The 17,624-nt window shown below is 34.4% G+C and overlaps 1 protein-coding gene across 11 annotated transcripts in view; it reads left to right on the top strand.

Moving 5' to 3' along the window:
- The window catches only part of side-VI (sidestep VI), a 592,575-nt gene that overhangs the window by 492,505 nt on the left and 82,446 nt on the right, over window positions 1-17,624 (top strand). For all 11 annotated transcript variants that reach the window (XM_067783988.1, XM_067784020.1, XM_067784031.1 and 8 more), the window contains one exon: window positions 5,029-5,188. In XM_067783988.1, coding sequence (XP_067640089.1) covers window positions 5,029-5,188 — 160 coding nt within the window. The remainder of the gene's footprint in view (window positions 1-5,028; window positions 5,189-17,624) is intronic.

Raw genomic sequence — 17,624 nt, 5'->3', positions numbered from 1 at the left:
ATAAAAAATAATTTTTTAAATCGAAGAATATCCAAATCTACTTCCAGAATGTCTATGGCATCAGGACAAAATCTAAAGATATTTTTAATTTGAGTGCTCACTTGGATTATGATGTTTTTGTACTTGTTGAGACCTGGCTGAACTCCGACTTTTACGATAATGAATACTTTGATTCCAATCTTTACAATGTCTTTCGCAAGGATCGAGACCCTAAAAAAACTGGTCTGTTAAGAGGTGGCGGCATTTTGATTGCTGTCAGTAGGAGGTATCGAGCCTCTGTTGTTCCATTGGATAATGGGGACTCTCTTCTTGATCAGCTTTGTATCAGTGTACGTGGTGCGTCTGATCTCATAATCTGTGCTTCGTACATACCGCTGGCAAGCGCTGACGCCATCTATAAAATGCACGTGGACAACATTGTGGGCTTGGTTTCTAAGAATTATAATTGTAATTTCTGCATTCTGGGTGATTTTAATTTAAGTAATTTAGAGTGGATTTCCTGTGATAACAACTTTACATTCTTTCCAAAAACTGTTATTAGTTTTCCAGAGTCTTACGTAGTCGACAACATGGCAAGCTTAGATCTTTCTCAGGTTAACCATTTTTCCAATAGTCTTTCTAGATATCTTGATCTTATTTTCGTTAATGATAATATAAATTTTTCTATAACCGAATGTTTGGATCCTATTTCTAAGACAACCATTCATCATATTCCTCTTATTGTACTTATTGAGTTCTATAATTTTAGAGAAGTTTCGCTTAAAATTGTTTGTTCAAGTTTCAATTTCAAACGTGGAAACTTGCATAATGTTAATTTGGATATAGCTGCCTTAGATTGGGACTCCTTACTTGCTAATATCAATACTGAGGAATGCTTTGAAGTATTTAGAAATAGAATTCAAACATTTTGTTCAAAACATGTTCCAGTTTTTGGGAAGAAATGCCATAGGATACCATGGTATACATCGAAATTAAAGAGGTTGAAGAATCTAAGAAACAAATTTTACAAAAAGTACAAGTCTTCTAACTCTGTTTCTCATAAAGAAAAATTTCACCGCTATCGCAAAGAGTTTAAATCGCTAAATAAGGACTTATACCGAGATTATGTTCATAATTTTGAATCTGACATCGAGCAAAATCCAAAGTCTTTTTGGCGTTTTGTTAAATCCAAAAGAATGTGTTCTAGCATACCATCGGATGTGTTGTGTAATGGAACCAGTGCATCCTCTCCGCAAGAGGCCGCTAATCTTTTTGCTGACTTTTTCAGCTCTAATTTCGAGTCGTCGTCTGAGCCGTTCGATGACAACTATTTCCCAGATACCAATTCACCAATTAATTTTGGATCACTTTTCCTATCGCCTGATGATGTGCTCGATGGTATTCTGCATATTAAGTCGTCTACGAGTTCAGATGTTGATGGTTTCTCATCTTACCTTTTCAAAAACTGCACTGCTGTTGCTTATCCTCTTATGAGAATTTTTAATAAATCACTTCATTCGGGTGTTTTTATTGATGCCTGGAAATTTACCTCTATCACGCCTGTTTTCAAAAAAGGTAATAAAAATGATATTGCCAACTACAGGCCAATTTCAAAATTGTCAACCGTATCTAAATTGTTTGAATATATTGTCAAGCAAAAGATGTTCTTTTCCATCAAGAGATATATTTCGATCAACCAACATGGCTTCATGTCTGGTCGATCCACGGTTACCAACCTTGCAGTGTTTTCTGAATTCTGTACATCTGCTTTTAATGATCACCTGCAAATTGACACTATTTATACTGACTTTTCCAAGGCCTTTGACAAAGTGAGTCACACACTTTTAGTTGAAAAGTTGGCGAATCTGGGCTTTCACTCTACTTTTCTATCTTGGATAAAATCGTACCTTTCTTCTCGGCATTGCATTGTAGTTGTTGACAATTTATCATCTTATAACTTTATTGCCTCCTCTGGTGTGCCTCAAGGTAGCATTCTGGGACCCTTACTCTTTATCATTTTTATTAATGATATTTGTGAGTGTTTTACCTTCTCCAATTTTCTGCTATACGCTGATGATCTTAAAATTTATTCCTCTGTTCGTTCTCTGTCTGATTCATCCAGAATTCAGAATGATTTAAACAACGTTGTTTTGTGGTGTGAAAAAAATGGACTTCTTCTTAATGTTAGTAAATGTTTCCATGTGTCGTTTGCGAAGTCTCGTTCCTCTATTCCCACCTCCTATTCCATTGGCAACTCTAATCTATCCACCCTGAATGAAATATCCGACCTGGGTGTTATTTTCGATGCTAAATTTTCATTCTTGAGCCATATCAATAGCACTATAGCAAAATCGTATGCTATGCTTGCTTTCATTCGTCGGTTTAGTTCGGACTTTAGTGATCCGTATACGCTGAAGCTCTTATACACGTCACTTGTTCGCTCCAAACTTGAATATGGGGTCTTTATTTGGAGGCCATATTTTGATTGTCATATCAAACGACTTGAACGTGTTCAAAAGGTGTTTTTGCACTATGCTCTACGCTCATTAAATTTTATAGACCCACTTCCACCATATATTGCCAGATGCAAATTAATCAACCTGAAATCGTTAAACTCCAGAAGAACTATTCTCTCCCTCTCTACAGTGTTCGACATTATAAATGGTACAATAGATTGCCCTCTTTTACTTGAACGTATATTTTTCCATGTCCCGCAGCGTTGTCTTAGGAATAACGATCTTTTTTCCTTAAAACAAGTCAGAAGTACTTATGCTAGCAATGCACCTATCTATAGAGCTTGAAGGGAACTTAACTCTCCATCGGGTTCTTTTACCTCTGATTTATTTAGCTCTAAAGCCAAATTTGTAGCTTCACTACTTGTAAGTTTTGATTAATATTGTAATTGTATAATCCTGTAATATTTATATTGATCACTTAACATTTATTATTTATACTAAGCACAAAAAAAAAAAAAACAAAAAAAAATCTAAAGTTTTTTAATTAGTCTGTAAGTGCACTCTCGTTATGTATGACTACAAATAAATAAATAAATAAATAAATAAAATAAATAAATAAATAAGCTTTGCGAACTTTTATAATAGGTAATATCCTCATTGGCAAAATCTACCTGAAAAGCTAGATTTATAGCACCAAATGAATCGTAACAAATAAGGGTGTCTAAGTTTGAGTGTAACTGAACATTAAATACTCAGCGTGAGTTTTAATTGTACAGTTCAAATCAGATAAATTACTTTTCTAATCCTATTGAGGCATATTTTAAACACAAAGTATTTCCAAACTAACTATTTTTCGCTAAAATATAGCTTATTATTCCAGCCTATGAACCTTTTAAACATCTTTTACATAAAAGTGGGCGTGGTCCCTGGTCGATCCAGTCCTGCTATATATATAAATATAGCATTAGCGTGTTCTGGCTCCCGAAATTTAGAAAATTGCTTAGTCAAAGAAAGGTGCACGCCACGCCCACTTTAAAAAAACTTTTATATTTTCTAACTCTTTTATAGTTCCATTTAGTAAGTAAGCGGCCACCGTGGTGTGATGGTAGCGTGCTCCGCCTATCACACCGTATGCCCTGAGTTCAACTCCCGGGCAAAGCAACATCAAAATTTTAGAAATAATTAGAAGACAATTTTTCTAAGCGGGGTCGCCCCTCGGCAGTGTCTGGCAAGCGCTCCGATTGTATTTCTGCCATGAAAAGCTCTCAGTGAAAACTCATCTGCGTTGGAGATGCTCTTGGGAGTCGGCATAAAACATGTAGGTCCCGTCCGGCCAATTTGTAGGGAAAAATCAAGAGGAGCACGACGCAAATTGGAAGAGAAGCTCGGCCTTAGATCTCTTCGGAGGTTATCGCGCCTTACATTTATTTATTTATAAGTAAAATATTATTGATATAAAGCTCTTTTTCAAAAGGTATAGCTTATAATATTCGTCCACAGCGCTTTGTAAAAAATCTTTTATATAAAACTGGGCATGGTACTTAACCAATTTCGGTAATTTTTGAATCTCTGCGAATTTTGTTATGATGGTTTGAACGGTTTTTTGATTTATAATTAATAATATTTATAAAATGAGCTTATCCCATGTGGACGGTGCAAAGCCCACTTACAAAAATGTTGCTGAAATTTTTATTAAGAGTCTAAATATCTGTCCACGCATCAAATTTCTACATTCTGGGCGTATTATTTACCAAATAGTCAGGTTTTTTATGTTTTCCAAAATGTTATATTTGTATATAAAAAGTGGGCGTGGTTATCATCCGATTTAGCTCATTTTAATTAACGATGCAAGATAAGTGACAAGGAACCATAATACCAAATTTCAATAATATCTTATATATTTTTTGAAATTGCTGTTTTTTATGTGCAGGTCCCTTTTTCGCTCTTATTTGGAATCCAAATCTATAAATAAAGCTTTGGTTGTAAAGATGTAGATTCGTGCTGTTAGTGAGCTTTGGGCACTATTGGTCGTAGTTCTGTTGTTAAGCTATATTTTATTAAAATAATTTGTTAAAAATTAAGGGTTGTGAGCACACAAATAAATCTGTTTGTACTTGACACTATTGTGAATAATTGATTAGAACTAACACTGCATTACCGGCAGTTGCTAACATTCGCCAGATGGCAGCGCAAGCGCATGCAAGTTTTTATTGATAGATGATTGATTGATACAACAGCTTATTTCTGTTGATATTTGTTATGCGAATTTTGTATTTTGTTGCGCAAGATGCGCACGGGTTCGGCGAGTATCTCAATATTAACTCAAGCTTTCGTGATCAAAGGCAGACGGGCGAACAGACGGATGGAAACGGCTAAATCAGTTTCTTTTTCCATCCATTTGATACATGGGAGTCTATATTTATCTCGATTCGTTAATATCATAATGATTAACAGTTTTGTTACCAAAGTTAATATACTAATATAATATCTTACAGTTATCATATACATGTTTCTTAAATTTTACTATGCTATATTCGCACTTCAGTTCACTGCATACTTTGTTTCTCATTAAATTTTATTTGCTCTATTTTAGAACCAAATTATACAACATAATCAACGTGCTGGCGTTATTGTTAGTAGTGGCGATTTGGCACTGCAGGGCGTAACCCGTCATCAAGCTGGCAACTACACATGCACCGCCTCAAATGTGGAGGGTGATGGCGATAGTAATATCGTTGAGCTTAAAGTGATGTGTAAGTGAAAATTTAAATTTAATGACTTGTTTTCGTAAAATAGTAACAAATTAAAGTGTTCTAAATTTTTAGTTAGATACTTAAGAAACTATTTCAAATTTAAATGTATTTAAATTTAGTAAATAATATTTTGAATTTAGATTAAGTAAATAATATTTTGTTAGAAATTATAATATTGTAACGAATTTACCGCAATTTCGCTTATTCCAAATCTTCTACTAGCGTTCGTGTCGCTAAACTGTTGAATAAATAACTCCAATATTTAATAATGCAAAATGGTCTATATCAAAGTACTTTCAAAATAACACTGATACTTCACAACCAATAGCTTGCTGAAATGAAACTGATTGTCGTGCCTCTACTGTTGCGGCCTTTTATACTCTATGATTTCTCGTTTGCATACTTCTAGGCTCTTCCAGAACTTACTTAGTTACTGCTATATAATTATAACTAAAGATGCACGTGTATAGCTCTCATGTGCGCGTGTACTTTTGGGGCATCTCAGATAAGATATCTGCATGTGTTTGTACGTTGCATCTCCGTTGCGTGTACGTACATATGTCTAGACATAATGATTGAATTATTGATATGCATACAAGTCACTGCTTAGCATCGGCTTACAGATGACAGTATCCCTTAGTGCTGCTAATATTCGTTACAATATGTATATACAGAGCTTAAAATTTTGAACTAATTGCCTAACCTTTGTCACAGAAAAACTGATGGTGCCACTTAAGTGTTGTCGCATTAAGTTCACACATACATTTATACATGTTTTATAATATGTTATATATATTTAGGTAAAGAAAAAATTTTAAGCTTAAATATAACAAGCTGCTAAAAGACTAAATGGGAGATTTGCGTAAAGTTAATAGTTACGAAAAACTTTTAACCTTTTTGTCCCAAAATTAAGCGCACACATACAAACATAAAAATATTAACATTTTCAAACGAACGCACAAGTCGATCTGCTTAGAACTAACAAAACAAAAAATAAACACAGATGCTTTACATACCAAAAGGAAAAATTCAAATTTGTTTGCCTTTTGGAGGCTGTGATAAAACTTACAAAAATATACCAAAAATTTTAGCAGCATTGGTCAATTATAAAGTTTTCGGACGTGCTAAAAGTGACTGATTATATAAATTTGTATATTTAAACTTTTCGTGCCTAATCCTCTATGTAATTTTTCTGAAAACATATAGATGAGTTCAAGCTTAAATCGAGTATGTGTAAATTTAAAATTAAGATTGCCACGATTGAACTTTCTCATATGAACTTTAAAACGTATCTTCCCTACAAGCGCAAAATGCATGAATATACTTTTAAATAAGAAAACGGCGTTACACAAGTATATTTCATGCAGAGTTCTGCGCTATGCGTGACTGTGCAGCGAATGAGCATTTAATCTACAATTTGGTTACTCCAAATAATCAAACGCAATACTAGACGGAAGTAGACTTGAAACATTCTATACAGTAGGTCCACATAGTATTAGAGATGGGGCCTCTTTTCAGCATAAGATCTCTTTTCATTGCTTGTGCTAAGTTTCAATCAAATTCTTTATTGAAAACCATGCAAACAACTAAAAAGTGAAAACAATGAAAACAGCATGCTTGTGAACTGCCAAAATTTGTTAAGACTAGCCAGCTATATATTATACTGCGGACTTCAGACCCACATGCATTTCGTAAGGAAGCCCTTGAGATATAAAATTCAATATCTTTGTAAGATAATTTTTTTAAATATTTTATATAACAAAAATAAAATAACAAACTTTTAAGCACTTCCTTTATATAAATGGACCAAAATCAGCGAAAAATGTCTCCTTGTATAAAGGCATATTCTTCCTAAACTTTGATTTTTAAATTTTGACACAGAAATTGCAAAAATATTTATGAGAATTAAAAATATAAAAGTGGAGCAGTGGAAAGTTGGTAGGAAAGGACATATTATTAGTCAATCAATTGCACTCCACCTTTTTATTTTTATTTCTCATAAATATTTCAGCAATTTCTATGTCAAAATTTAAAAATCAAACTTAAGTAAGAATATGCCTTTATATAAGGAAACATTTGTCGCTGATTTGTGTCCATTTATATAAAGGAAGTGCTTAAAATTTTTTTATTTTATTTTTATTTTCTTCTTTTCTTACATTTTCTCGGTGTCTTAACCTATCTGTTAAGTTTCACGCTTGTAGCTCAATGAGAACTTACATAAAAATCAATCCCAAATTCCCTCCGTTCCGTTTGATTTTTCTAAATATCTCGGTACGTGCACTCCCTAGCGAAACTTTTTGTATTGTGTCACCGGCTGTCATCGACCTCTGAATTAAGTTTAAAATTTCAAGTCTCTAGCTCATCGCTGGTTTGAAAATTTTCAAATTCTTATCTAATTATTTCGATCCGTGCGCCACCTAATCAATGAGAAGTTACTTAAAAATCGATTGCAAGATTTGTATGAAAAGCGGACAAACATTCAACCGACCTAATATCAAGGAAATAAAAATGGGTTAGATTCTAGACCGAAATTGACTGATTTTACTCATTTTAAATGGCGTTATGACATGACCACCGTGGTGTGATGGTAGCGTGCTCCGCCTACCACACCGTATGCCCTGGGTTCACACCTCGGGCAAAGCAACATCAAAATTTTAGAAATAAGGTTTTTCAATTAGAAGAAAATTTTTCTAAGCGGGGTCGCCCTCGGCAGTGTTTGGCAAGCGCTCCGGGTGTATTTCTGCCATGAAAAGCTCTCAGTGAAAACTCATCTGCCTTGCAGATGCCGTTCGGAGTCGGCATAAAACAGGTAGGTCCCGTCCGGCCGATTTGTAGGGAAAATCAATAGGAGCACGACGCAAATTGGAAGAGAAGCTCGGCCTTAGATCTCTTCGGAGGTTATCGCGCCTTACATTTATTTTTATTTTTTTATGACATGAGTGGAAATGAACAAACATACTAAATTTCATTAAGATGCCTCAAGTTTGATATATATATGTATATATATATATATATATATATATATATATATATATATATATATTACTTTATGCCGTTACGAGTTACAGTTACCTGAACAAAATTTAAATACTCTGTGGGTTTTATTTAGGGTAAAGCTTTTTGCAATCGCCGCTCTGCTGATATCAAGCTAAGTACAGAAAGAGGGGTTTGGACGACTGGAAAGGTTCGGCTGGTATTTTATGCTGCTAGTTACAGATCGTACCAAATTTATATTGGGCAGAGAATAAGTTATGTTACATTATAAAATTTTATTTTATGCTATATTATGTTATGATGTGTTTTTTTATTATCTATTGTATTATACTTTATTTCGTTATATTTTTTTATGTTATGCTATGTTAAATAATGTTATGTTATGTTAAGTTATGCTACGTCGGGTTTGAGAAATTTTACGTAATTTTGCTAAACTAGTGTTATATTATTTTACATTACATTCAGCACTGTTTTTTCAAGGTTGTACTTAAAATAATATTGGATATTTCTTCACACATTGTTAAATTTATGTTTCGTTATGACATGCTATGTTACGCTTTGTAATTTTAAGTTATTTTGTGTTATGTAATATTATGTTATGTTATGTTATATTATGGTATGCTATGCTATGTTATGTTTTATTTTACTTAATTATCCTATCCTTTGTTTCGTTGTTCTATTTTGCGTTATTTTTGCTAAATCAATTTGAGAAACATTCTTATGTTATGCTATATTGTGTTATGTTAGGTTATTTTATATGTTGTGCTATGTCCAATTATGCTATGCTATGTTATGTTATGATATATTGTATTATATTATCCTTTGTTATGTTCATCTATTTTACGTTACTTATGCTATATCAATTTGAGAGGCTTTCTTTGACAAAAGTTCACGCAATTCGTAAAGTATAAGTATTCATTGGATGTGCGCTTACATTTTATATACAGACATGAATATTTCTCTCTTCATTACTCCCTCCTTACTCATAAATAAACTTTTACTTTAATGTTAGTTATCCATGTGGTAACCCCAAGCCATGGTTTCTATGTGCTTTAGTTTGTGTGGTTAATATGGTTTCCTTAGGTCTTTCCCGAGATAATATGAAATTGTTGCTTGGTCAGTTGTTGTTGTTTTCTTATGACCAAAGCTTCCTTTTACGTTACAATTTTTTTCGCTTTTTTGCTCCACCTTTTTTGCTCTGAATTTTGAGGGAAAATTGCATTATTTATTAGCCAAAAGAGCTTCTTGTTTTTGCTGTTTTTATTTTATTTTTATAGATGAGCTAGTGAAATTGAGTTCAATGCTTAAAATTTACTTTAGTGATGTGCTATAAACTCAATTATATTGGTAGCTTATTTTAAAATTCTAAAGGGAAGTAAATATGGAATAATGTACGAAGTAAGTAAAGTTATGTACCAGCAAGTACTCGCATGATTTTATTTTATGTTAAAGACAAAACTTTCTAGGCAACTTATTTCTAGCTTTTTGAACATAAAAGGTTTTGCTTGAATTACAATTTAATTTAAGTAGTCTGGCTTTTTGTGTGCTGCACTTAGCGAAATTTGACTTGCTTGTTCCTCGCTTTTATTCAATAAGTTAGGGTGCACTAGACTGTAGGAAGCGTTGGTGTGGTTCGGAAGAAAAGAGCAGTATAATAGGTATGTGGATAAAAGCGAAAGAAAAAGAAAGGAGCAGAAGGGTGAAACGAAAAAGGAAAAGTAGGGGAAAGGGAAGGGAAAGGAAAGATCCGAAATCAATACCGAAGCCAAAATCATAGCCGGAACCGAAACCGAAACATCAGGGCGTATCTTCAGTTTGCTACCGAAGTGTATGTGTTTATTAAAGCTTTGTTATCGGTGAGATATGCGCATGTTATCTATTTATTATCAAGGCGTTATGGTGTGTTGTAGACGAGGTATGCCTTTTCGATTTGTTATCATAGCTATACAAACTTGGTTGCGTTAGCAAAGCCTATCGAGTTACCAGTTATTTTATTGTTAACGGTTCCTTAAGGGAAAGTTATCGTTTTTTATGGGAGTGCTGCTTTTTTACTATCCATCTTTTATCACACTATAAACCGAAAATTATCGATTTGTTTTCAACAATTTATCGATTTTTTATTAAAAATGTATCGTTTTACTATCGAAAATTTTATTAATCGACAATTTATTGATATGTTATCAAAAACTTTTCATCTTTATCAAAGTGTTTCCAATTCATTGTCGGCAAGTTAACGAATAGCTATTGGAAAAATATCGATATGTTATCAAAAAGTCAAGTGAATCGCTGACTTCTTTTTGGAAAGTTATTACTTTGTTATCGGAGGGTTATCAATTTATTATCGAAAACATCTCTTTAAAATTGATGACACTTATCTGTGTCTTTAATTAACCAATAATAAGCCGCTGACTCGACGATAATTTCGCTTTCAATAATAAGCCGATAATAAAACAATCCCTTGTCCGTACCGGTAGTTGCAGAGAGGGAGGAAGCTTTTCTCGAACGGCCCAAAATTGTTTTTTTCTGGAAAAGTTACCCCCCTTGTGGCTTAAGGTCTAGTTATGTTGACTTATTGAGTTTCATGAGTACTTGGTACTCATGCCAGTTTTTTTTAATTGTCATCAAGATCAATTCGGTCAAACTTTATTTCTGAGTGTCGTAGTGTTTGCTTGGCCCCACCCAATAGGTACGATCACTCAAAAACTGTGAAGTTTCAAGAAATTTTCTGTCTAATTAGGGTTGGACCAAAGATATATGGGTTTAGTCAATTGCAAAGATAGTTGGTGTCATGTGGAGACACATTACATGCATGACAAACATCGCGAATCTCGGAGTTCAGAAGTCAGAGTGCCAAGTTTAACGCGCGTCTCCCCGGAAGTTTGCTTTCCTCTTCTACGAGTTTGGAGTAACTGACTATGAGGACGAGGTTCGCCGGATATTCATTGGCATAAAACTTTCCGGATGTTTTTTGTATAAGGCTGAAAGACTATTAATGCTCATCTGGCTCAAAGGGCTGAATTTTTTTGCATTAGCTCTCTTCGTAGTGTTTGCGGAAATTTCCGCTTTTAACCCTGGGAGGCGGGACCTCATCAATCGGTTGTCAGCTTGGATGCCCAGATTTCTGAGTATTAAACATAAACTGTTTGTTCGAAAATTTTTGTCTCTTCTTTATGGAGAATATTGCCGCCGCACTGTGTAAATGACAAGACTTTCCATTGCAGCTCTCAGAGCGGAGTTTTGACAAGTCGCAGCTTAATCCATTGTATTCAGTTTAAGCTCGACGGCAAATTGGAAATGCGTAGCACCAAGCGGCAGATCAATTGCCTAAAATGGTGCCAGCGAAAGACTTGCGGATTTAGTTATGGCCTTAAACTTTAAGAGAAATATCGGTTGCATGCTCACTGAAATGCAGGTCAGTATTGAACATCACATTTAATATTTCTGAACGGCGGACAACAACAATAGTGCATAGTTCTTCTTGGTTTTGATGTTTAGTTCGTAAATTGGACTGATCACTAAAAACGTCTGCAGTGCACATCTCACAGTAACTAACTTGCTGTGAGTGACTGTGCCAAAAGCTTTTGATGAGTCTTGCGATACGACTACTATTCAATGGTGGGGCGGGTTGGTGAGTTGACGGCGTTTAGGCCGGTGACCGTGATATATAATTTTCGAATGCCATGCAGAAGACTGGTATGTAACAGGTTTTAGTGTTACCCCATTTAATCTATAGCACTCGAACTCTGAAAATACGAGCATTCTACTCCTACATCATGATGGCCAGCTGCTAAAATAACAATAAATATACATTAAATGGTCAAGTTTCCTTCTATCACTCTAGCCTCTGTTCTACTGTGAAAAGAGCGCCGTAAGCTCCGTCAACAGCTGCAGATTGTACAGGTGTTCGTAATATTTTATTCGTAATATTATATGCTTTTCTAGTTATTTGGTATGTCGTTATGTGGGTGAGCGAATTCCTACATTTTCGTGTATATGGAGCATTCCACCGTTTAATAAATAAATAAATGTTAGACGAGATAACCTCCGAAGAGATTTCCGGTCGAGTTTCTCTCTTGCAATTTCCGTCGTATTCCTTTTAATTTTTCGTACAAATTGGCGGTACCGGATCTAATTGTTCGCCTCCGAACGGCATTTTCAAGGCAGTTGAGTTTTCACTGAGAAGCTTTTCATAGCAGAAATACACTCGGAGTGATTGCCAAACATTGCCGAGGGTTGACTCTGCTTAGAGCAATACCAATTCTTTGAAACCTGCCAACAACAAAAAAATACATGATATAATACGAAGCATGTACTGTGTAAAAAATAAAATATACAAAGAAGGAAATTGAGATAAGTTCACAACAACAAAAGAGTGAGCTGAAAGTGTTTGCAACACTAAAACGATCTGAGAAGTGCGGGTTCTAATCCCACTAACGGGAGAAAAGGTTTTGAAGAGATTTCCAAGGTATACTTGAAAAAGCTGTCGCACACTGAAAGAAATGGTGCTAGTAAAATTAACAAATCGGTTCTGTTGTTCTTGACTTAACGGTGATTCAGTGAAATTAATCGAATTACGGTTAATTCGCCCAAGTTCTTTGTCAAACGAAAAAATTAGTTCAATCATTTCAACAGAAGAGAAATTGTCGCTCATAAGTTAACAAAATTCTGTAAAATTGACAGATTCCTGGTCAATCTAACTGATTTTTCTGTTAACACAACTGATCTCTCTGGTCATTTCAACAGCGATCAACAGTCAATACATGAGCAAATTTCAAAAAGAATTTTACGCTCACTGCGCTCTCTACTTTGTACTTATGACGATGGTGCCGCTTGCTTAAAAAAAAATACCAAAATAAGAAAACCACCAAATCGAGAAAACACACAAAAAGAGAAACCAACAAAAAACTAGTTTTCAGTTATCAATACAAAACGAAAAACCCTTTTTTGAATTTACTGTGCAAAAAATTATGAGATACCGGGACACCTATTTATCGGGTACAATAATTTTCACTAACGCGGACGAATTTAATAAGATAATAAAAAACATCATTTTTTAATGTTGATGTTTCCGACAACATAAAAGCTTGAGTTGTTTTGGAATCGTTTCAACTTAAAGAGTTATGAAAATTTAACTTGCCGAATTACATGTAAAATTACTCCAGTGGTGAATTACCTTCTAGCGATTTGATTATTTACTTTTCTATAATTTCAAGTTCTCTATTTAAAATGTTATGTCAAACATTTATACAAGTTTTGTTCGAAACAATCAAGTGTGGCAACTACATGCGAGAGAAGAAATTGAGAATGAGCTGAGCTGCAACTGAAAGAATTGAGAATCAGTTTTGTGACTACTATTTTCATTTCTATTTGCAAAGCGAAGTTCAAAACTATAAAATAAATAAATTATAAAATATAAAATTTGGTGAAAGTGCGTTTTATAAAACAAAATAATAAAGTGTATAATGTTTAATGTGTGCCAGCATATTTGATGTAAGCCCAATTGACGTTTGGCTAGTAAGTGCCACCGTGGTGTGATGGTAGCGTGCTCCGCCTGCCACACCGTATGTCCTGGGTTCGCACCCAAGGCAAGGTACTTTCGTACAAAGCTGTCGCAACAACTTTTTTGTTCATATGACTACTAAAACGGTCAATTACGAATCAACGATTTGTGCGCAGTTGATTCAACATCTTGTTGCGATGGATAAAAATTAACAGAAATTTTGGTTGAATTGACCTCTATTTCAGTTCATTTTACCAGTCTTTTTCTTTCAATGCATTGGCCGTCCAGATGTCACGTTTAAATGTTTCCCAAATTATTAGTACATCTTTCTTCTAATTAAAAAAACTTGTTTATAAAATATTGACGTTGCTTTACCCGGGGCGTGAACCCAGTATCTTCGGTGTGGTAGGCGGAGCATGCCACCATCACACCACAGCGCCCGCCATTCCATCGTTGCACACTGGTCGGTCTTATATGGAGTTGGTGGCCAAAAATACTTCCAGTAGAGATATTAACGTGAAACTTTGCTCACGGCTTTACAAATATGTGAGAATTATTTTTTCATAAAATTGGTACCGACCCAAAACCACACACTTTCACCGCATGCATACAAAAAGGAAGTACATAGATGTGGGGGGCAAATACAATCTTTAATAGGATTAAATAAAGAAAATAAAGTTACTAAAAGATCTTGCACACATAACGATACCAAAACAACAAACATACACAAAAGTTTAAATTTGCATATCGTCGACTGGATAAAATAATGTCGTATGGTACATGTGAGTACATATAACATACGACAATAATTTATCAGGGTCACGCTATCAGAAAACTGTCGCAAACCATAGTTAGTGGCAGAAAGTGGCAGCTGATATCAACACTTTAGAATCTTAAATCTTTGGCTAAAAATATAAGAACCAACGTGAGGATGGGTGAGGAACCCAACTAAAAGTTTAGCTGAAATTGATTGGTACGATAATAATGAGAGCAATTTTAAATTAATAACCACCTTCCATGGAATGCTCCATATACATGTGCTATATATAGTTATCCTTATAGCTATATTTTTATTTGGAATAAATATTTTGTTGACAATGCAAAAAATGTGCCTGAAGGTGACTGCTGTTTTATAAATATGTGCATTTGTATGTATGTTCATACATTAGACGGGCTCTAAATTATTATTTTTAGTCTTTTTCTAAGTAAGTTCAAACTTTCATGGTTTTTTTTAACTTACTTGGTGTAGCCATTCAATTCTTATATATATGTATGAAGGGTGTAAGAACAGGCTTTTCATGACCAAAGATTGTCTAAGTGCAAGTCAAAAGGCTGCACTATTTAAACCCGGGTATTTTATTCAAAACAATCTCTGAGGGTTGAAAAAGTGGAGTCTTTTTTTGTGGAGCATTTCGTCTTCTGAGTTAATTCTTATTAGTTTTACTGCTTTTAATTACAGAGGAAGCTTGTTGCTATGCGCAGCATTGATGCAATAACGAAATACAGCCAGCTTCTCTCCTATCCAAACATATGTACAAAAGGAACTTGAGATCTCGTGAATATTCTGGTTGGTCGACAGCAGCGGTGGTCGCACGGACCTGTTCGCTTATTTATTATAAATTTTTTCTTTACTAGCCTAATGTAATTCATACATATAACACATATTGACAAATAAGCGTGATGGTGTCCTCGTCTTGCAGTTTAAAAGGCTGAAATAAAAATATACAAATGGAGAATATAAAAAAACGCAGCTATGCATAAATAATATACAAACAAAACAAGACAATATGTAGTAAAAGAGTGCAAACAAAGAATAAAAAGCTAAAGGAAAAAACATTCTTGACTTACTTTCTAGGCCAACAACGGCCGTGATGTTGGATGTGAAAATGCGATGCCATTGCTGAGATTTTTCAATTGCAATTTTAATGTCATTCCTTTTTATCAATTTCGCGCGGGCATGGCATATTTGGATATGTCGGTGCTGATATGTCACCCCAGGGACAAGGGCAGTATTTATCTGCATCTCAGGAAGAGAAATTAAAAATTTTAAATTGTATTTGTTGGCGACCTTATTCATCAAATAACTATCTTATTAAGCTGGCTCGAGGTCTGTGTTTTAAAATAAAACACCGTTGATGATTTTTTCTTTTTTCTCAACCAATATATTTCGACTGCTCTGCGGCAATCGTCATCAGGGTTACAAAACTAATAAAACAAAATAATAGTAAATAAACAATTAACAAATTATCACAAAAAATTTCATCATTTTACATTTGCACATACGTTTCTTAGCACATCTGCCCTGTGCGACGTGGAGTATGGTACTGTCTTCCTCTAAGCAAATGTTTGTATATATGCGCGGAATTGTCCACGTCGCTCTTAAAGTTGAGTCGTGTGTTAGTCGGTACGTTGATAATGTGTAACATTTCAAGAGTGAATCGTTTACTGTAGTGTTGTTCTTGTTGCAGTATTTTGGTCTCGTCAAAGTTAGGTATGTGCCCACTAGCTGCATAGTGTGCCATAAGTGCTGTTTTCTGGTTATTTTGTTGATGGCATTGTTTTAGATCGGATTTATGTTGTGATAGTCTTGTTTTTAGTTTGGACTTAGTTGTACCGACATAAATACTATTGCAAGCTTCCTCAACCTTGCCTTTACAGGGAATTTTATACACAACGTTGCTTTTGTCCATATTTGGTATGGTTGACTTCGTTTTATTGAAAAATTGTTTTAAAGTATTGGACGGCTTATGTGCTATTTTTGTGTTATCCTTGTTGTAACAATCAGATTTAACCAAACGTTCTGATAATTGAGGTACATAGGCCAGCGACTTAAAATTTAATGGTTTTCCGGGTTTTTGTGTGTTATTTGGCAATTTAGCTTTTTTGATTAACTTTCTTATTGTGTGTTTAGGAAAATCATTATTTCCTAACAATGTGACTATTTCTTTCTTTATTTCCTTGTGGTACACTTCGTCTGAGGTAAGTAGCATTTTCCGTATACAGCCCAATGCTGTATTTACAATCATGGATTTGGGATGCTTAGAATTAAAATTTATAATTCATCCTGAAGCTATTTCTTTTTTATACCACTTAAGTTTTAGTCGATTGCCTCGTCTGTTTATTTCAGAGTCTAAATAAGCTAATTTTCCGTTGTTTTCTACTTCTACAGTAAATTTTATATTCTTGTCAAAATTGTTGAGTGTGTCAAGTGTATTTTGTATCTCGTTTTCACGTACTATGGCAAAGAGGTCATCGACGTATTTCGAAAGTATCCTAGGTTTATACCGCAATTTTTCCATACTACTATCCAAAAGTTTCTCCATTATTATATCCGCTATGATTGGGGATGTGGGCGCTCCCATCGGCATTCCTTTCAATTGCGTGTATATGGTATTCTTAAACTTAAAATATCTGCTCTCTTTTATACAGAATGTTGTTATCTCCATAAACAGCTGTATGGGTATCTTTGTGAACTCTTTAATCATTACCCACTTTTCTTGTATTGTATCGAGTACCAGCTGTATTGGTATACTCGGAAAAAGTGATAACACGTCGAACGAAATAAGTTTTTCGTCGTCAAATATATAAGTGTTATTTATCCTTTCTTTAAACTCGAGCGTGTTTTTGATGTTATATGAAAACGAGATACAAAATACACTTGACACACTCAACAATTTTGACAAGAATATAAAATTTACTGTAGAAGTAGAAAACAACGGAAAATTAGCTTATTTAGACTCTGAAATAAACAGACGAGGCAATCGACTAAAACTTAAGTGGTATAAAAAAGAAATAGCTTCAGGACGAATTATAAATTTTAATTCTAAGCATCCCAAATCCATGATTGTAAATACAGCATTGGGCTGTATACGGAAAATGCTACTTACCTCAGACGAAGTGTACCACAAGGAAATAAAGAAAGAAATAGTCACATTGTTAAGA

Source organism: Eurosta solidaginis, chromosome 1 (assembly GCF_040869045.1).
Source record: "Eurosta solidaginis isolate ZX-2024a chromosome 1, ASM4086904v1, whole genome shotgun sequence".
Taxonomy (NCBI): Eukaryota; Metazoa; Arthropoda; class Insecta; order Diptera; family Tephritidae; genus Eurosta; species Eurosta solidaginis.
This window is presented reverse-complemented; position numbering and strand designations above follow the sequence as displayed.